This window comes from Ceratotherium simum, chromosome 12, assembly GCF_057802395.1.
Source record: "Ceratotherium simum simum isolate JZ-2026a chromosome 12, ASM5780239v1, whole genome shotgun sequence".
Taxonomy (NCBI): domain Eukaryota; kingdom Metazoa; phylum Chordata; class Mammalia; order Perissodactyla; family Rhinocerotidae; genus Ceratotherium; species Ceratotherium simum.
Genome location: NC_141911.1, coordinates 66,944,513 through 66,965,376, shown reverse-complemented (window position 1 = coordinate 66,965,376; position 20,864 = coordinate 66,944,513). Strand labels below are relative to the sequence as shown.

Sequence of the window (20,864 nt, the reverse complement as noted above, 5' to 3'; positions counted from 1 at the left end):
CCAGAAGCAGGAGAGAAAATTGTGAAAGGGTGTGGAAAATACTAATTGGAGCCTTTGTCTTCTAACAAATCTGTCCCGCTGCTTTCAAACAGGGGTGTCTGAATTGCTATACTTCTGACCAAGGGCCTTTAAAAAGCAGATTAGAATTCTCCTATTTTCTCTTAGCGCTCCTGTCTCCTTTCTGTAGGGCCACTTGACTATGCTAACAATAGAGCTGACAACCCCACTGGAGTAATCTGCGGGTGTTTTCATCGCTCCGAACACCGGTACAGTACCTGATTAGGCCTTAAAGTATCCTTTTTTTTTTTTTCTTCTGTCACTTTGAATGAAATGAAAAATGAGGCTGACATTCTAACTTAGGATGTAATGCAGAGGGGGTTGGAGGGGAGAGGGGCCTGCTATTGCTGTGTATTACAGCAAAGTCCACTTCCATGGGATTCATGAATTATTGAAATTCCCCCTAACCATGAGGTTTAGCAACTGGGTAGCCTGCTATTCTCATTTCCAAGAGTGAAAGAATTAAGGAGGAAAATAGAAGGCAAGTTGCTCCCCCCAGAAACAGGACTGGCTCATTTTTTTTGTTGTTGGTTTTAGCCGTTGTTATTGTTTTAACAATTCTGGTCATTAAGAGGTTAAAATATCTTTACTTCATTTCCTTTGACAAGGAACTGTACTAACTATACTAAGTGGAACAATTGCTGAATGCAGAGAGGGACAGAGATAAAGGGACATGGGAGAAATGGGCTTGTGGAGGTTAACTTTCAAAAGCCCAAGTTCATTCTCTTTCCAGTTCTTGCAGCTGTACATAAATTGTGCCCGCATCTTATTGTTTACTTTTCTAGAGTAACTGCAGGGACAGACTTGAACTTAGGAAAAATTTCTTCGTTCAAATGTTCCTGATTTGGGACATATATGTTTGGGGTTTATAATGTTTGGGGTATGAGGGAGACCTAACAACTAAAGTTCCTTCTGATGGCATCAGATGGCAATGATGCGAGAGCCGAGCATTTGGGGTGGGCGGGGGGTGGGGGGCTGAATGGTGAGGGCCACATGTGCGCAAGCAGAGTTCTAATGTTGGTTCTTATCAAGTGGAACAGAGTCAATGTGGCATGTTTTATGATACACACAATTGCTATGGTGTGACATGGAAATTGAGGTCAAACGGTAAGCAGGCATGTTGATAGCTTTACTTTTACACAGTCAAACTAATCTTAAGCTGGTTGGTTGGTTGGTTTCTTATTTCTCTCATGTCTCAAACCAAGGTGGGATAGAGCTTTCCTCCTGATAACACATAAGCCTTGATAGCATCGTGAGCAGTATGCTCCTCTGCTCGCACACCTTATATCTAAGATAAAGGTTCTAGATCTTATTCCCCAATGGTTGGTGTTGTCTTTTCCTCAGAGATGCTCCCAGAAGTGCCGCGAAAAGACAGCTTCAGAGTTAAGTGCTTCTTTGTAAGCTTCTGCCCCCAGACATCTCTTGAGTCTCCACCTGCACTGGGGGTCTCAGAGAGAGAGGAACTTTGAGCAGGGGGTAGGGACGAGGAAGAAAGGTAACATGAGGGGACAGCACAGTCTTCCTGTTATCCCCTCTGACCCAGCCCTTCCTGGTATCTGCCCAAAACACGTTCCAAAGGGCAAAGCATTCAACGTAGTGGGATTCAACACAGAGGCAAGAAAGAACACTCTGGGCCTGCCCAGCTCACTCTTGCCTGAAATTAGGAGACAAAAGCTTTCAAGGAACAGTTAGAGATAGATAAATGTTCAGACTTCCAATTCCATCAACATAGAGGATTGAGCAAGTGCAGAATCTTCTCCCATTACATCAATGTGGTGAATTAAAGATTTTTTTTAAAGTGCCTATGTAGGGGAAGAAGACAATTCCTCCACCCTCTAGGTCCTTCTGACTGGTCCAGATATTAAATTGACATGAGGCAGAATAACAGGAGAAAATCAAACAAAGCTTTATAACATGTATACGTGGGAGAAACCCAGGAAAGCTGAGTAACTCGCCAGAATGGCCAAAGCCACCACCTTAACCATCTTCAGCTAAAGACAATGGAGGATGCTGGCGATAGTGGTTTGGGACTTCAAAGGGAAGGAAGACCATTTATATGGAGTTGGAAATGCAAATGTTTGTTAAACAAGTGTTTGCTGGGCCGGTTATGGACAATGTGACCCAAGAGACAGAACTTTGATAAAAATGGGCTTGCTGGTACCTTTCTGTCTATCACACCTATTTTACATTATACTATAGTTGTCTTATGGTATTAGCTCCTTCCTGTAACAGGACTTCTATCTTAAATACTTTTAGGCAGTTAGGGGGAAAGTCAAAGTTTCTTCCAGAGTCTTTTGTCCTTAAAAATAATCAGAGCAAAGAGACACATTTTGGGGTGGCCAATTCTGATCCCCCACACCTGTAACATAGAAGATGTTCAAAGTCAGAGCGGTAGACTACTGCTCACCACACTACAGCCAAAGGGGTTTACACTTGGATATACTCCTAAGGGTGGGGACTCTCATTTTAATCCCTGTGCAAGGATGAGAGACAGGGCCTTGAGCCTATGTGAGGAGTGAAATATCTGCACAAAGCTGGAATTCTTAAAGGTTTGCACAGGCTATGACAGGTGACTGAAGAGCTCCACCAGCCCGCTCAGAGAAGTGGTGAGGAAGCCTGCTCTCTGTCCAAGTTCTGGGATGGAGGCAAAAAAAAAAAAAAAAAAATCTCCCCAAAGAAATAATAATCCCAAGTCTGCATCAAATGTGCACGTGGAGTCTGAATTTTCCCTACCCACAAGGGAGTGAATCCCCCACCAAACTAAGAAAAAACTAGTTTAGGACTGAAATTTCTGGGGCCCAGCAGAAGATCAAGTGCAAAACTATACTCTAGAGTGACATCCACACCCCAGGGGCACAGGAATCCCACAGAATAATTTTTGCTTAGATTAAAATTCGTAAGCAACAAACAGAAATGAAACATGTGAGAGAAGAACAGCATATACAACAAACAGGGAAATGGTGCTCCAAAACAAAACACAAAAATAAGATGACCTGGAAGACTCCTATGGCTTAAAAATAGTCTGTTTAAAAGACTAGTGCACAATAGGGAAAGAAAATAAATTTACTAATTTGAAAAATAACTAAATAGAACTTTCAGAAATTAAAAAATATAGCCATTGAAATTAAAAATCAAGGTGGTTTTCAGAAAGTTATAGTAGTTGATGTGGAATTGCTCACAAAACAGGCAGAACATGTAAGTTCATTTTTTGTAGTTACAGGCTACAAGAATGTCACCACAGATGACATCTGGCTGGAGGGAGCCCCAAGCCCAGGAGCCATCCCAGTGTGGGGCTAGGCTTCCGCATATCAAGTGCTGATAAGGGCCCCCAACTGCCCAACAAGTTGTTTCATTAGGGCAGATGCAATAAAACAGATTCTTAGAGAAATGAAATAAGAAACAAAGATACATCAACTACAAGCCCAAAGTATTTATCATTAGATTCAAAAGTCATAAAATTACTTTGGCAAAAGATGATAAAACTTTCTAAATGCTCTCTCTCCTTTTTTCACTTAATCTCATCTCAGACCAGTGACAAAAAGTCACAAACAGCCATGCTCTGGAGCAGTGCTCCCCAAGCTTCCATGTGCCTAGGAATCACCGGAGATCTTATTAAAATGCAGACCCTGATTCAGTAGGTCTGTGGTAGGGCCTGAGATTCTGCATTTCTAACCAGTTCCCAGATGGCACTGATGCTGCAGTTCTGTGGACCTCGCTTGACTAGCAAGGGACTCTCTAAAGATTCTAGACATGTGCCTGTCTGCCCACCTGGTACAGGTGACTGGTAACAACCTCACAATAAAGATAAATTCCCAGGGCCAGTTTCTCAGGCGTTCGAACCCCCTGACTGACCTACCAGAACTGTATTACTGCAGCAGGTTTAACAGCAAGAGAGAAAATTATGGAAGTAGAAATTGTATTTAGAAAATACCGAGAATGAAGCACAGAGAGTTAAGTGGAAGAAAATATGAAAGAGAAATTTTAAAAACTTGGAGAATAGAATGAAAAAAGCACATAAGCATAATAGGATTTCCAGAAGGACTGACCGGAATTGGAGAAAAACGTAAGTCTATATACTGAAGAAGTAAACTCAACCTTGAGCAAAATTTTTCTTTAAAAAATCACCTAGACACAATGTGGTGAAACTACAGAATAACAAACAATGAGAAAATCTTAAAGGAAACAGAAAAAAGACACATTATTTATATCAGAACTATATTTAGACTGACAAAAGGCATCTTATCAGAAACAGCAGAGTCCAGAAAGCAATGGAATATACCAAAAAAAAAAAAAAATTGAGGGGAAATACTTTCAACCTAGAATTTTATACCCAGCAAAAGTCATCATTCAAAAGCGAAGACAAAATGGACACTTTCAAACAAAGGCTAAAAGCGTTTATTACTCTCAAAACATCTCTCTCTCTCTCTCTCTCTCTCTCACACACACACACACACACACACACACACAGTAAAGGATGTATTTTCTTAGGGAGAAATTGAACTATAAAGATAGAGTGGGGGATTCAAAAAGCAATGGTGAATAAAGAATTTGGTAAATGCGCAGGTTAATCTAAATAATATTGAAAGGAAAGGAAATTATATGGCAATATCACTTGTATAATTTAGAAGATGCAAAAATCTTAAAATATTATCAAATGGGCCAGCATTATATTAAATTAATAATAATACATTACATCAAAGTAAGGTTTATTCCAGATATATAAAGATAGTGAATATGTGTTTACTAAAATTGATTTGAGAAATATTTTATAAAATTTTCAACCTGTTTAGGTTAAAAATGGAAACTGGAGTTAGAAATGTTATCATTCAGGTTCCAATCAGGAGACAGCAATCAGGCAGTAATTTGAACAAGGAAAGTTTAGTATAAAGAATCATTAACTGTATCAGGGGATTAGAGTAATGAGGGATGGCTAGTAAGAAGTAAAGAGACCTCTAAAGAATATAGGCCAGCTGTTATAGGGAGGAACCACTATTCCCTGGACAGAGAGAACACCTGAGAAAGAGCTCCCAACCCCACTCCAGCACACCTGCACTGAGACCCATACCTTGCTGAAGAGGGCACAGCCACAGCTCACCAGATGGTAAAGAAGTCAAGGAGGTTCCAAGTCAGCAGAATTCACTGGAAATCCACCCTCTTGGGTGCTGGGGGAAGCCATCCACAGAGAGGTGCCTTGGAACTCACTACAAAGCTGCCTTTATGGAATGCCAGGAGGAAACATTCACGGGGAGGTGCCTCACTGGCAGCATGCCACTGTGAAGTCACTTGAGAGGGTGCTGGAGGGGGCAGCTGGCCTCTGGGTGCTGCTGACCTCTTCTCACTGAGGATCCAGGTGCTGGAGAAGGCACCTGTGTTGCAGTAAGTTGGACACAGAGGAAGCCAGGAAGGCCGCAGGAGGCATGCATTGGAGAAGCTAGATGCGCTATAGGAGCCTGGCAAGAGGAGCATACAAAATCAGGAAGAGAAGCCCCTTCCCCATGCAGTCCCTCCACACCCTCTAATACAAACTTGGCAAAGGAGAAATACTTACAAGGACCAGACCCGTTATTGCAGAGCAGGCAATGAATGGTGAATTTGGAGCTGAAAGGCAATAAAGTGGTAACACACAAGAGGGACCTTTCTTAACCTGATAAAACGAAGCAACCAAAAACCTTCAGCAAAACCAATGATGAAAAATTAGGAATATTCCTTTTAAAATCAAGTCAAGAAAAAAAATGTATCTTATTACCACTTCTATTCATTACTGACCTGGAAGTCATCCCAATGCAGTGAGAAAAGAAAAAGAAATAAGAAATATAAAGATTAGAAATGAATAAACAATATTATCATGATTTGTAGATGGCAGGATTGCCCACATAGAAAACTTCAAGAAATCTGCAGATTATTAGAATTAAGAAATTCAGGGCCGGCCCCGTGGCTTAGTGGTTAAGTGCGTGTGCTCTGCTGCTGGCCGCCCGGGTTCGGATCCTGGGCGCGCACCGACGCACCGCTTCTCCGGCCATGCTGAGGCCGTGTCCCACATACAGCAACTAGAAGGATGTGCAGCTATGACATACAACTATCTACTGGTGCTTTGGGGGAAAAAATAAATAAAATTAAAAAAAAAAAAAGAAATTCAGAACGGTTGGTGAATACAAGGTCAACATATTTTTAAACGCCCATCCTTATATATCAGCAAAACCTAATTAGAAAATATAACTTTTAAGAGAGAGCTTTGATAAAATTTATTCACACAGGTATTTCACGTTATTGCTCTCTTTTTAAATACATTGGTATGAATGAATTTTAACCAGACCCTAACTCATGATTTCAAATGCTGATTTTCTTTTTTTGACAAATATGTATTGAAAATCTGCTGTGTGCCAAGAATTACCTTAGGCCTTGGGGGTAGTCATAAAGATGATCAAGACATGGCTCATGATTTTCAAGTGGCTCAAGTTAGAGGAGGAGACAGACCAATAAACAAACAACAAAAAATAATAAAACAATGAGGTTTAAAGCAGAGAGAAAATTGGAAAGGAAAGAAGGATGGAAAGAAAAAAGGAAGGGAGGGAGGGAGAGGAGGGGAAGTGACAGAGAAAGGGAAGGAGGAAGAGAGGGAGTAAAGAAGGGAGGAGCTCAACAACTTAAAAAAAATTGAGAAGGAAAGGTAGGAAACTGGAAAAACTGCAGAAATACTGCTTTGTGCTGCATGTTTCTTCCTCTGAGGACAGAAAGAGACTGTGAGCAAGGAACATTATATCCTACATGGCTGAAAATAGGCCTCTACAAAGCTATCATACTAGATGCTGCTCTGAAATACTGGTACCTCTGGGAAGCAGCTTAGCACAGGGGAGAGCTCACATCCTTGGTTCAGATCTTTTGGTCGTGTTACCAGCCTCTGTAGGGACATTTCCTCATCTGGGAAATGGAGATAATAAAAGTACCGTATATCGAGTAGTGACCCCTTATCCTCAGGGGATGTGTGCCAAGACCGCCAGTGGATGCCTGAAACCGAGGATAGTACTGAACCCTATATACAGTGTGTTTTTTCCTATACATACATACCTATGAGCGTTTAATTTATAAGTTAGGGACAGTAAGAGACTAACAACAATAACGAATAGAATGAGAATAACAATATACTGTAATAAAAGTTAACTGTAGATCTTAGCACCCTCAGCATATGATTTTTTTCTTCTCTTAATAAGTTGAGAACTTTCACCTTTTCCATTAAAGAAAGCACTTTACAGCTTCTCTTTGGCATATCTGAATTGCTAGCATCACTACTCTTGCACTTGGGGACCATTATTAAGTAAAATAAGGGTCCCTTGACCACAAGTACTGTGATATAGTGACAGTCAATCTGATAACCGAGTCGGCTACTAAGTGACTAACGGGCGGCTGGCCCATACAGCATGGATCCACTGGACAAAGGGAGGAGTCACGTTCTGTGAGGGATGGAGAGAGACAGTGTGAGATTTCATCAGGCTTCTCAGAACTGCATGCAATTTAAAACTTATGAATTGTTTATTTCTGGAATTTTCCATGTAATATTTTTGGGCTACAGGTAACTGAAACTGCAGGAAGCAAAACCACAGGTGAAGGGGACTACTGTAATTTAGAACAATGCCCATATTTAGAACATAATATGCACTTAATAAATGGTAGCTCTTACTATTATGACCTTGAAGGCAGGGCTCTGTCTTGTTCCCCTTCCCATTTCCAGCTGTTAGCACAGTCCCTGACACATTCAAATATTTGCTTGGCTGAATAACAGATATTTACTGAGTATCTGCTATGTGCCAAGCATGTTAGCAGTACATGCGACAGAGCAGTGAATGAAATGGACAAAACCCCCTACTCTCTTGGAGTTTACATTCTAGTGGGGAGACAGGCAATAAGAAAATCATTGAGATAAGTCGTATATACCATGGCAGTAAGTGCACTGGAGAGAAATACAGCAGAGAAGGTGAAGGAGAGTGCCAGTGTTTGGTGATCCTTTGCTCCATAACAAACCACCCCAAAACTTAGTGGCTTAAAACAAAAATTTAGTCGTAGTTTATGTTCTAACCACAACAATTCACATCCCTCCCAAGTGCAAAATAGTCTTACCCCTCCCTGAGTGTCATCCCATGAAGGCGTCAGGCTGGAAGTTCAGGATCTCGTCCTCTGGATCAGGTCCAGGGACAGATAAGTCTTCTCAGGTGCCACTTCTGGGATACAGAGACTTGTGAACTAAAAGACAAGTACCTACCCGCTGACACAACCAGCATGCCATGGGGAGATAACTTCAAACACTGCTGTTGGGGGGGTGGGGTGGGACCTGAGAGTCACACAGCAGTCACTACGTCCATATTCATCTAAGATCCAGCCAGGCGTATGTCCCAAGTCTTCCTTCTGGGGACATTAAGACTCCTTTCTTCTCTTTGGGAGTGGGTCCCCTCAGTTCTTGGACTTGTCCTGTGAGTCATCCTTCCTTTTCCACAGGACGTTTCTTATGAACGTATCTCAGCCTGCTCCATGCCCACAGAAAGGTGCGTTCCCAGCTGGGTTTCATTTTGAGCTATCACTGCCCTTCTTAAACTAAGCTGATAGAATTCCTTCAAATACTTTATAGCCTTTTAATGCATTGAATTAGACAAAAGCCATGCCTACAATTATCTGTGGGCTCTACTCTGGGCTACAATCAAGGTGCTATAGAACAGGACCCTTGAGATTCTTCAGAGCTCTTTTGCCTGGTCAAGAGGGTTGAGGTCTTAGCAAAGGCTTTATAGCCACACCCTTGACTTGATCTTGGCCACATTTTACTGCCAGTGCCCTGGATTTGATCTTTACCCCCAGGTTTTAATTTATTTTGAGAATGTCTTGCTGGCTAGAAAGGCTATTCTGGGCCTTCTATGTTTCTTCTAAATCCTGCTTGAAAATGAACTAGTTCCTTCTGTAGCGTATCTCTTTCTTCCCACACTACATCTTGGTGGCTAAAAGAGGTCCATTTGGGACTTCCAGCATTCTTCCTGGGTATCCCCTTTCTAGACACACAAGTTCATTGGTTATATTTTCTATTTTCCACATTATTCCTGGAGACCATGATGCCCAAATTTCCACCACTAGATAACGTGTGTTCCCTTTTCTCAAACCTCCGGTGACGATTTCCTCACTGCCCTTTCAGTCTCCTCATCGTCTTTCAAGCCTCCACCTGACACCTGTTTCCTCAGCCAGTGCTGGATGTTTGAAGTTTCTGTTACAGTCGCGTCCCGGTTTGGGTGCCCAGTTTCTGTATGTATTGCTATGTTACAAGCCACCTCATAACTTACTGCCTTAAAACAATAATAATTTATTATTTCCCATAATTTTGTAGTTCGACTGGATAATTCTTTTATTTTAAGTAGTGTCGGCTGGGCAGCTGGGACAGCTAGAAGGTCCAAAGTGGTCTCACTCCCACAGCAGGCTTGTGGTACCGGCTGCCAGCGAGAAGCTCAGCTGGGGCCGTCAGGCAAGCGCCCCGGTTCGCCCCGCCTGGGCCTCTCGCAGCATGGTGGCTGGGTTCTGAGAGAGGTGAAGGTAGAAGTTACAGATCTCTTAAAGCCCAGACTAGAAACAATAACAGTGTCCTTTCTGCCATATTCCATTGTTCACAACAGGTCACAGGGCCAGTTCTGACCCAAGGAGAAGGGAAATAAACTCTAGATTCCACTTCTTGATGGAGGAATGGCAGGGTCACCTTGCAAAAGAGCACGTGGGGTGGAAGCTATGGATGTGACCTCCTTTGGAAACACAGGCTACCCCAGCCGGGCGTGTGTCTGTGGGTGCAATTTGAAATAGGGTGGTCAGGGAGGCCTTATGCGACAGGGACATTTGAGCAAAGACCTGAAGAAGGGAGCAAGCCTTGGAGATATTTAGGATAAACACATTCCAGACTAAAATAATTATACAAAGATCCTGATGTGGGAACAAGCTTGGCAGGTTCAAGGGACAGTAAGGAGGCCACTGTCCCCAAAGAAGAGCGAGTGAGTGAGGAGAAGAATGCTAGAGATGAGGCTAAAGCAGTCCCAGGGGCCAGGTCTGGTAGGCCCCAGAGGCTCCTGGAAGAAGGGATGGGTAAAAGGGTAAATGCTTGAGTTTCCTCCTTGGGAACAACAGCTGTCCATACATAAGGCCCCTCCTATGCAGTGGTCACCAAACTAAGTGGAAAGTTTAGAAAGAACCTCCTTCCCCTCCCCCCTAAATAAATCCTTTCCTGATAATTCTGTAAATAGCCCTGTTCGTGGGCAACTCTGTTCCACTTCTTGAGGTGTGGCTCTCGCAGAACGGAGACACAGCCTTGTACAAAGATTTGCCTTGAGTTCTCAAGCCTTACTCTGTATGAATGAATTATTCATTCATAGGAGTGAATATATATGAATCTAATTGCCATTTCAGATCCTGTGCAACTCCCACCTTCCCAATTCCTGAAAACACCATCTTGCTTTTCACTCTTATATATCATGTAGTTATTGATTTTAAATTTTAAAATAGCATGTTTCCAAGAGCGGTCATGGTCCCTGTTATAATGTATTCATCTTAGAGCCTGAACTACTAGTGGTATTTAAAGCACACAGTCAGAACTAATTGAGTGGCATTTGGTTGCTTCTTTTCAGGGAAACTTTTAAAAGCAGAGTATATCCTGAGCAGCCTAATAAGCAACCATGGAGCAACAGGTAAGGTGTTTTCACGTCTTCACAACGACCTTCACCCTCAGTCCCCACCAGAGTTCTAGCCTGAGAACAACTTACGACCTGATGGTTACTGTACACTGGATGTTCCCAGAACTACCTGGGACTGGCTCTGCCACTGATAAGTGTAGTGGCTTTGGCCAAGCAGCCTACTTCTCTGTGTCTCCATTTTCTCTAATTAAAGACAAAAACACCAAGGCTTCTAACATTTCCCTGCTTCACTGTAGAGTGTGTTATCCAATGAACAATATCTGTTAAAGCAGGTAACTGTACAGGCCTCAGAAAGAGTTCAGCAGCAGCCTTGAAAAGAGTTCTGACGGGGAATAAAGCCTCTGAGTTCAGAAGAATACACTTATGGCTTTATGTATTTAAATGATTTGGAAAATAAATGTGGTTTTGCTACATAAGAACTTTAATAAGAGCTTATTTTAAAATGGATTTCTTTTGATATTTAATTATACATGAAAGGAATCCAGTCCTAATAGTTTGGTAACAAATAATCTAAGCCTTCAGATATCTTTTTTTTTTTTTTTTCTGTGAGGAAGATCAGCTCTGAGCTAACATCCATGCCAATCCTCCTCTTTTTGCTGAGGAAGACTGGCCCTGGGCTGACATCCATGCCCATCTTCCTCCACTTTATGTGGGACGCCACCACAGCATGGCTTGACAAGCGGTGCGTCGGTGCGCACCCGGGATCCAAACCCGGGCCGCCAGCAGCGGAGCACGCACACTTAACCGCTACGCCAGGGGGCCGGCCCAGCCTTCAGATATCTTGTCTGCATTTCTGGGCATTTAAGTCAACATCTATCCCGGTCAGTTGAACACAGTTTCCAGTGGACTCTTAAGCTCAATACATTCAGATATAAGGTCCCGAGCTCCTTGAAACTCGCAGACCTTTCCAGTGGGGGGGCAGTTTGGAACATAACTATTGACCACTCACGCCTCATTTGTAGCCACCATCACTAACCTACAGTATGCACTCTTCCCAGCTTCTGCACCCTACACACACGTGCACATACACACACACCCCAGGACTAAAGGCTAGGGAGAAAACAAAGAGGGTGATGTGACAGAGAATAACGAGGGGGGAGTAATAAATCTGACTCTACGCTTGATGTTTCATCACTGACAGCTCTCAGGCCTCAGCCTTCCTTACTCCTTTTGCCTCACATCTGGATAGGCTGATTCCTTTTTTAAAGAAAGCCCACTCATCAGTAAACTCTGGCCCAGCTTGTGGGAACCTTTATCCTGGCCCCACACTCTATTCATGATAAAAGCCAAAGCCCTTCACCACTCTCTTCACTCAAGTCAAATGGACCAACTCAGGGGCCTGCCCTGCTCTCCTCAGAAAGGCGCATATGTGAGTAGTAAATCTTTTCACACCCTCTTGGTGCCTGTGTGGAGTCATCAGTTTCCTCCAAGCCAGTTTTGGGTGGATGGGATGGATCCCGCCCTCCAGGAGGCGACCCCAGGACAGCGGGGTAATACTGTAGGGAAATTAATCTGCGGAGGCCTTTGAGGCAATAGCATTGAGGCTGAGACCTGAAGTAGGAGAAGCAGAGGTCTCCTCAGGAGCCAGAGGGAAGTGGGTCCCAGGCAGAGGTAATACAAGCACAGATGCCACGAAGCAAGAGCGGCTGCTGTTATAAGGAACACAGATGAAGCCGGCGTGCAGAGCACAGGTGGTAAGGCGGAGAGTTGGAGACTAAGCAGGAGTCAGGTCTCTGTAAAGCCTTGTAGGTTACAGCAAGGACCTTACTCTAAATGTACAGAAGAGATTGTCTCTCGAATCTATATTGTGTGTGCTCATGAAGGCTTCTATGAAAATAATTTTATCTTATCAGGCTATTTCTTAAATAATTCAAAGCCAAAAATGCTTTTCCTTTTCCCCTCTTTTATTGTAGGTACCTGGCTGTACAGAAATGAAAGTGACAAGGTCCTGGTGCAGTCAGTCTGCATACAGATCAGAGGGCAAATTCTGCAAAAGCTGGGTACGGTCATCAAACATTCGCTCCTCTCAAGGCTCGTCGACAAAGTCTGGCTATGAGATTTTACTGTGGAATGTTCTGGTTAAAGTTGTTAATCCCCACTTCCCTTAATTTCGTCATCGAAAAGAGAGTGTTATGAACATTAATAAAACAAAATATTTTCCTGTTGAGTTTTGTTAAAGAAATTTGCAGTTGCATATGGTGATCATTAACCATAGGATTCTCGATGTTATTTCCGGCATCTGACTCTCAGTTCAGCAGGACTCTGTGTGATATAGTGACACCTTATTCTAAAACCACCTGACACCTTACCCGTTCATTCCTCAGGGGATATTCTTGAGTTTTTCAAGCAACGTTTATAGAACCCTAATTATACTTTAAAATGCAAACTAAAGTGTTTGAAAATTTTTAACAGAGGATGGTAATTATTAATCGTTTAAATAATGGAGATAATTATTTATATATTAAAAAATATATACATACTATATAATAATTCTTACTGTTTTCCTATGAAAGGGAAAAATTGTTTATATTCAACCAACTGGAAAAACAGATTGCTGTTATTCCAGCAGATTTCTCTCTGCTGATGGCTGTCAATCTAATCTCGCCTTATATTTTCCTAACAGGAAAATGAATCTTCTCTCTGTATTAGTTTGCAAAGGTATTTTCTAACGCAAGAGCACAGATACTAGTGGTGTGTCCATCTCCCCCTTTTTTTCAGGGATGTGGTACGAAGCAGCAGAGCTAACATGGGCCTCGATCATAGGATATTTGACACTTCCTCATCCAGATAAAAAGGTGGCTTTTTTGTCTACTGCTTTTTTTATCCTTTCTCATATTTATCTTTGGATGATTATCTCCTTATGGCACAATTCAGTTTATCGTTTATCGGTCCTGTGTTTATTGATTCTATGTGGGTGTAGGATGAGGAACATTTGGTAACTTCCTCCTGTGTCTTGCTCTGTCCTCACTCACTGCTAGACTCCTGGCATATTTTAGTGTCTCTAAATCCATTTGTAACTATCTATTTATATATTTATTTCTACGGATCCATTCATCTATCTATTCCATTGTATATTTAGCCTTTATCTGATTCCATAGCAAAGTTGACATGGCCAAAGTTTCTTGTATGTAAAATCATTTTCCTTGAGTTGAGTGGGCAAAGATGTCTATTAATTGTTTACGTAGCATCTTTATGCAAGAAATTGAGAGGCAACATTTGCTTTGCTACCTGGTGTTTTCATTCTCTGTAACTCTGTGGGAATCTTCTCCTTATGAACTGAAGCATCAAGTTATCACATTTCCCTGAGCTGTGTCCGCAGCGCTGCTGCCTACAATCCTTTTACTACTCGGACAGAATGGGATGTGAGGACTCTTGCTTGGGCCAGTTCTTCAGGCCTAGCAGTATGCCTGGTTAGTGCTGGTGATCCAGAGAGGCCCAACTAAGAAATAGCTGTGTTTACATGAGATCATGTCCTCAGGACGTGATGCTCTTTCGAGCCCTGTGGTATCCAGTTTAAAGGTATTTCTAGTGTCATAATAATAGCAATAATAGTAATAATAATAAGCAGTGGTTCATATGGAGAGCTAATTATTGCCTTTAGGCCATGAGATGAGAGCAATAACTGACCGTGAATTCCTGATTTGTTTCATCTGTCTTTTCCTTACAGGGTATCTCCACGTCACTAGGGATCCTGGCAGACATCTTTGTTTCCATGAGCAAGAAAGATTATGAAAAGTTTAAAAGCAATCCACAAATTAACTTGGTGATTATCACTTGTCAAAACCAGGGGGCTGAGGGGCATCACCTACAAAACTGCCACCATTCTCTTGGAGGTTGGGTGGCCGATCCCGTTCTCTTTCCAGGGTCAGGGAGCGGTGTCTCCCCTCTTCGAGCAGCTGGAGCAATCCGTAGATGGTTCCTACACTGTCCTGTTTGGCTTTGTTACCCCAGTGCCTGGTACAGCCCCAGACATACAGAGGGTACTCGAAAAGTGACTGGGGAATGAATGAATGAATATCACCAAAGTGATAAATGCTTTGAACCCTATTTATGTCATTTCAAATTATCACAAAATTCAGTTTCCACACTTGGGCCATCTCAATGATAAAGTAAAGGGTAATAATTTTAAAACTTTAATTACCATCTGTTCAGGTCATTGCATCCGTCACTTGTCCAGGCTCTTATCCTTAATAGTAATGATTACTAACATTTGTATATGGCTTTACAATTCAAAACGTATGTGTATATCTGTATAGGGTTCACATAAAATCCTATGAGGTAAGTAGAGCAAAATTGATCATTCCCATTTAAAAAAAAAAATAAACTAAGGTCCAGAGAAATTAAGTGACCTCTACAATTTGCACAACCAGTAAGAAAGAGAACTGGGAGCAGAACCCAGGTCTCTGACCTGCCCAGAGCATTGGCACAGACATTGAACTGCTCTCTGCACTGCCCTGAAATTGAGATTTTAACGTTATCATCAATATTGCCTTTTTTATTAAATACCAAAGTGACAGCTGTAACCATACTCAATACTAATTAGTGTAGCATAAGAACACATACAACTTGCTGCTAGTAATCTGAATTTTCACAAGATGTTGCTTTTGCTGTCAGACCAAAACACGGGAAAAGGATCCTGTCCTTAGTTCAGAGACGTTGTTTCTACTGACTGTTTAAAATTGCAAACTGCCTTCCCACCCTGACCTCTTCCTCACTTTATTTTTCTCTGGAACACTTATGGCCATCTCAAATACTGTGCATTTTACATATTTTCTGTATCGACCCATCCCTTGCCCTCAGCAGACAGTAAGCTCATTGCAGGTTCACTGTCTGCTGTCTCCTTTGGGTCTAGAATGGTGCCTGGCACATGGCGGTACTCAATACATATTTCTCGAATGAATCTTAATTGCTGTGAAATCATAAATTAAAGAGCTCTTTGCCAAGAACAATGCAGAAATCATCAGTTAATCTGGCTGCAGAGTTCCTGTGAACAAAGAGCTGCCACCATCCTCCGAGGAAACGTGTCTGAGTTCTTTTGCACCAGGGGGCGTTGTGACCTTGTGCACATATTAGACCCTTGTGGGGTGGGGGTGGTTGGTGTATGGGTGCTGGGGGAGAGAACAGCCAGTGCCCTGGGGTCTTTTGACCCACTTAATCTTCTTTGGCACTGTTCTGAAGTGGTTGTAATGAGGGGCAGGGCATCCCTCAGAGTCTTGACAGAAAAGCAAAGGAATTTCCTAGCCTGTCTTTTGCTAATGGAGAAATGATTGTTGACGCCACACTTGGCCTCCTGTTTTCCCGCAGGGCCTGCTGAAGGAGTTTGACCACCACTTGCTGTCAGCCGCAGAAGCCTGCAAGCTGGCAGCCGCCTTCAGTCCCTACACACCCCTCTTCGTGCTCACTGCTGTGGTAAACAGACTTCTCCCCGGCGACGCCGCAGTGGGAGGGGAAGGTCTAAGCTAGAGCAGGCTCTGTGCACATCATTGCATAACTGCAAACAGACTGCATGTATGAGAAGGTTTTATCAGTCAGGGGGCGACGTCCTGGTGGGAGCTAAGTCAACTCAGCCTGACGTTGTCGGCTCTAGAACGATGGTTCCCAAGCACATTAGAATCACCCAAGGAGCTTTTTCAAAATACGTAAACATGGGATCTACCTACATCCGCTACATTTAAATCTCTGGGATTGGTGCCCAGAAGTCTTTTCATGTTAAAATACTGCCCAGGTGATTCAAATGCACAGAGGGGTTTCGAAGCCACTACTCTATTCTGACTATTATTAAATGAATGATGTGTTTGATATAGCAACCTTATCTGCATAGAGAAACTTATTACGTCTACATCCCATGTGTAGGCTCTGTTTGCTAAAACTAACGACAACAACAAATCTATCATCTTTGATCAAAAAGTATCAGGGCTACAGTAGGCTGGTAGTTAAAGTTAATTTCTTACCCCTTCATGCCAGCCAGTCACATACATCCCAGTCCCTTCACCAAACAGACCTCACATTCTTAACTCAGTTTTCAGTTGTGTCTTTTTCTTGGAATATCTGTGGTATGTGTTTATTTTCCAATAATATTTCTAATGACTATCCTTCAGGAATGAAAAGTTTTTCCCGATTTACCTCCGATTTCCAATTCAGTGTCTGATTTTGTATTTGGTATTTTCCTCAGAATATCCGTGGCTCGTGCTTGTTGTCATACACTAGTTCTAATGACTGTCCTCCAGGAATGAAAAATTTTTATCTGTATGAAGCCAAAGAGGCCTTTGAAATTGGCCTCCTCACCAAGAGATATGGTGAGCCAGTTACTGGAAAACAGGAGCTTCATAGTTTTCTCAAAGCTGCTTTCGGTCTCACCACAGTGCACCGAAGACTCCACGGGGAGACAGAGACGGTCCATGCAGCTCGTCAGCTCTGTAGTGAAGCTATGGGCAAGCTCTACACTTTCAGTACTTCCTCTGGAAGTCAGGAGAGAGAAGCTCTCTCTCAGGAAATCATGTCTGTTATCACCCAGGTGAAGGATCATTTACAAGTTCAAAGCTTCTCAAATTTAGATGACAGGTCTTACGTTCCAGAGGGTTTCAAGTGTGGCCTGGATAAACCCCTCTTGCATGGGCAAGTGGATTTCCAAAAAATCCTTGAAACCTATACACAGCATCATACTTCAGTGTGTGAAGTATACGAAAGCACTTGTGGAAACAACAAAAATAAACAGGAAGATACAAAAGTAGGCATCTGTATCACTGCTCTAAAAACAGAAACAAAAAACATAGATACTGTGAGTACTACTGAAGACAAACCACATTTTCAAAAAGGCATTGGAACATCTTCCTCCCAAATGGCTAAGAATGGTCAGGAGAGAATCAGGAGGGTAGGAAGGAGAAACTGGACACATTCTGCTGCTTTTCGAGTCTCCTTGGACCAAGATGCTGAGACTGAGGCTGAGTCACTAGAGCACAGCGATGGTGGGGGAGCTATTTTGAACAAGTCTCTGAGTGACAGCCAGAGTTCCAGTTCTTGGAGCAAGTTATCAGGGTTTAGTTCTTCTGCAAGCTGGGTGGAAGTGAATTATCATGCTGATGATAGGTCAGCCAGAAAAGAACCTAGCAAAGAACATCTTGTGGACACTCAGTGTTCCACCGCCCTGTCTGAACAGCTGGAGATCATTGGGGAAAGCAGAGATGTGCACTCCTTGTCTTCAGAGATGCATGGTCTCTCTCTCCAGGTGTCCAAGGATGACAATTTAGAGTCTTCTCAAAGTCAACTCCACAAACACGTGCCCTTGACATCCTTCCCTCCTCATAGCACAACAGGCACTTTCTTGGCCTCTTGTGCAGGGCTGTTAGAAGGAGCTCCAGAAGGTATGCAGGAAGTCAGAAATATGGGATCCAGAAATACTTCTGCTCATTCCAGACCCTCATCTGGTTCTGCTTCTTGGTCTTCTTCTGATTCTGGTTGGCCCAAGAGTATGGCCACATATCCTTCGATCCAAGAAGAAGAAACCTTTGAAATAATTGATGAGTTTCCAGAAATTAACTGTGATGCCAAACACAGGCATGGAGAAGAGAAAGGAGAAAAAATCAAAAGAGGCACAGGCCCTACATTTAAAGATAGCCCCTCCTGGGTTGACCCAGAAGGAGAAACAGCAGAGACAGCAGAGGTTATACCCTTAGACTCTCACGTGGCCGTGGATGATTCTCTGGGCAAAAGTTCCCTGATGGCCTGCAGCTCTTTCGCTCCTCACTGGCCTGTTCAACATCCTGACTCAGGAAAAAGCGGTGGCTCAGTCAGAGAGCAGGGCATCGACCCTGATGCCTCCACGGTGGATGAGGAGGGTCAACTGCTCGACAGCACAGATGTCCACCCCACAAGTAGACATGGCTCTCACAGACTAGGTGCTCTGAGGCAGCAGCATAGTCAGGGGGCTGAGACCCCCAATTCCTCTGTAAGCAGCAACATTCCCTTCCCTGTGTTCAGCGAGGACTGCGCTACCACAGAGGAAGGAAAGGAACCTGGAAACGTGCTCAACTGCAGCCAGAACTCCAGCTCGTCCTCGGCATGGTGGTTGAAATCACCTGTATTTTCCAGTGGTTCTTCTGAGGGCGAAAGCCCATGGTCCTTTCTGAATTCCAGTGGAAGCTCTTTTGTTTCATTGCCAGGAATGACAAGGCAAGAGATTCTTGAGGCTCGTACCCTGCAGCCTGAAGACTTTGAAAAACTCTTGGCAGGGGTGAGGCATGACTGGCTGTTGCAGAGACTGGAGAATACAGGAGTTTTTAAGCCCAGTCAACTCCACCGAGCACACAGTAAGTGCAATGTTTTTAGTAGGTACAGCTCAGGAAGCATCTATGTATGTTTGGGGCCCTTTGAAGAGCCTGTTATGTAGATCGCTTAAAGCTCATGAGAGACGTAGGCCCCTGTTATGCTTTGTGAGTGCAAGGGAGGAAGACAATTCCTCTACCCTCTAGGTCCTTCTGGCTGGTCTAAGAGTTAAATTGACATGAGACAGAGTAACAGGAGAAAATCAAATAAAGTTTAATGACATATATACATGGGAGAAACCCAAGAAATCTGAGTAACTCGCCAAAATGGTGGAAACCACTAGCTTAAATACCATCTTCAGCTAAAGACAAAGGAGGATGTTGGGGGTAGTGGCTTGGGACTTCAAAGGGGAGGAAGGCAATTCACATGGAGAGGGAAAAGCAGGTGTTTGCTGGACCATCTATAGACAATGAGACTCAAGAGAGAACTTTGATAAAAACGGGCTTGCTAGTGCCCTCCTGTCTACCACACCTAGTTTATATTATACTTTAGTTATCTTATAGTATTAGCTTCTTCCGGACAGATCTTCTATCTTAAATTCTTTTAGGCAGTTAGGAGGAAGGTCAAAGTTCTTTCAGAGTCTTTTGTTCTTAAAAATAATCAAGCCAAAGAGACACATTTTGGGGTGGCCAATTCTGATCCCCCACAGGAGTATACAGAGAAATGTGGAGGGCCCCCCCCACTCTCTGTGAGATGGACTCTAATGGTTGCAAAGAGTAGAGGCTCACAGAGGCCACCTCATATATTCGGGGTTCGCTATAAAGACACACAAGGCAGTAAGAGAGAAGGAATCTTGGAGGACTCAGGAATAGTCATCAGTCAGGGTTTAAAGCAGCTCTGGATGAGATATCCACTCAGCGTCCATCTTCTCCATTGATTCTCATTACCAACCAGCTGATTTCTCTATATTTTTCCCCATTCAAATTCTAGGGGCACAGAGTTTGACCTAGTTAAACATCATCCTTCTAGTGTGCAGAGATTTTTCACACCTGTCCACCTAAGAGGTTTCTTGCCGGCTAATGGATTGATCAGGTGTCCCCTACTGTTGCAATCAGCAACGACTTCTTGCTTAAGGAACACCCCAAGGTCACGTCCCACAGCAGGGAGCCTGGGTTGGGGCTGCCCGGCAGTCACTGTGTCTAATACAGCTTAGAAGCAGTGGAGAAGCTGGGAAAAAGAAGACAAGGCTCTTCTCCTATCTCAGAGGATCACATTGTAATGCCCTCTGAGATATTGAAAAATTATTTGAATGAGAAACAACTATAGCAAAGTGCATTTCAGAAGAAACAAACTATGTGGATTGCTGAGCACTGGATACTCAAGTAGTAGTTCTCAACCTTGGCTCCACATGGGAATCCCCTTTTTAAACTGCCAAAGCCTCACTCCAGAGATTCTAAACTGATGGGTCTGGGGAATGGATCCAGGCATCAGTGTTTCTTAAGAGAACTCAGTGAGTTTGTATAAAGTCAATGCTGAGAACTTCTGCTTCAAAGTATTCCAACGTTTTGCCTGCCACCTTGAAGTCAGACTGAAATACAGATCAGCTTGTTACCAAAAGAAGCCAAATTTTCTACCAGTAGGGTTTCCCTATTTACTGTGAGATTCTTCAAGCTCAGAATCACAGTTCTTAGCATTAGGCAACTGCTTTATTGCTATGTCTGTGTGCCAATTTATGGGTGAAAAACCATGTTGGAGGAAGCAAGGCCTGCAGTTTAAGAAACAGAATGAGCTATACATTTCCCCCCATCTTCTTCCCTCAACTCACTCCCCTTCCTGTGTGTG

General features: G+C 43.1%; 1 protein-coding gene across 3 annotated transcripts in view; it reads left to right on the top strand.

Moving 5' to 3' along the window:
• ALPK1 (alpha kinase 1) overlaps positions 1-20,864 on the top strand; it is a 119,119-nt gene that overhangs the window by 84,918 nt on the left and 13,337 nt on the right. For all 3 annotated transcript variants that reach the window (XM_087437732.1, XM_087437731.1, XM_087437730.1), the window contains 6 exons: positions 10,695-10,754; positions 12,674-12,760; positions 13,479-13,555; positions 14,428-14,523; positions 16,065-16,169; positions 16,933-19,066. In XM_087437732.1, coding sequence (XP_087293858.1) covers positions 10,695-10,754; positions 12,674-12,760; positions 13,479-13,555; positions 14,428-14,523; positions 16,065-16,169; positions 16,933-19,066 — 2,559 coding nt within the window. The remainder of the gene's footprint in view (positions 1-10,694; positions 10,755-12,673; positions 12,761-13,478; positions 13,556-14,427; positions 14,524-16,064; positions 16,170-16,932; positions 19,067-20,864) is intronic.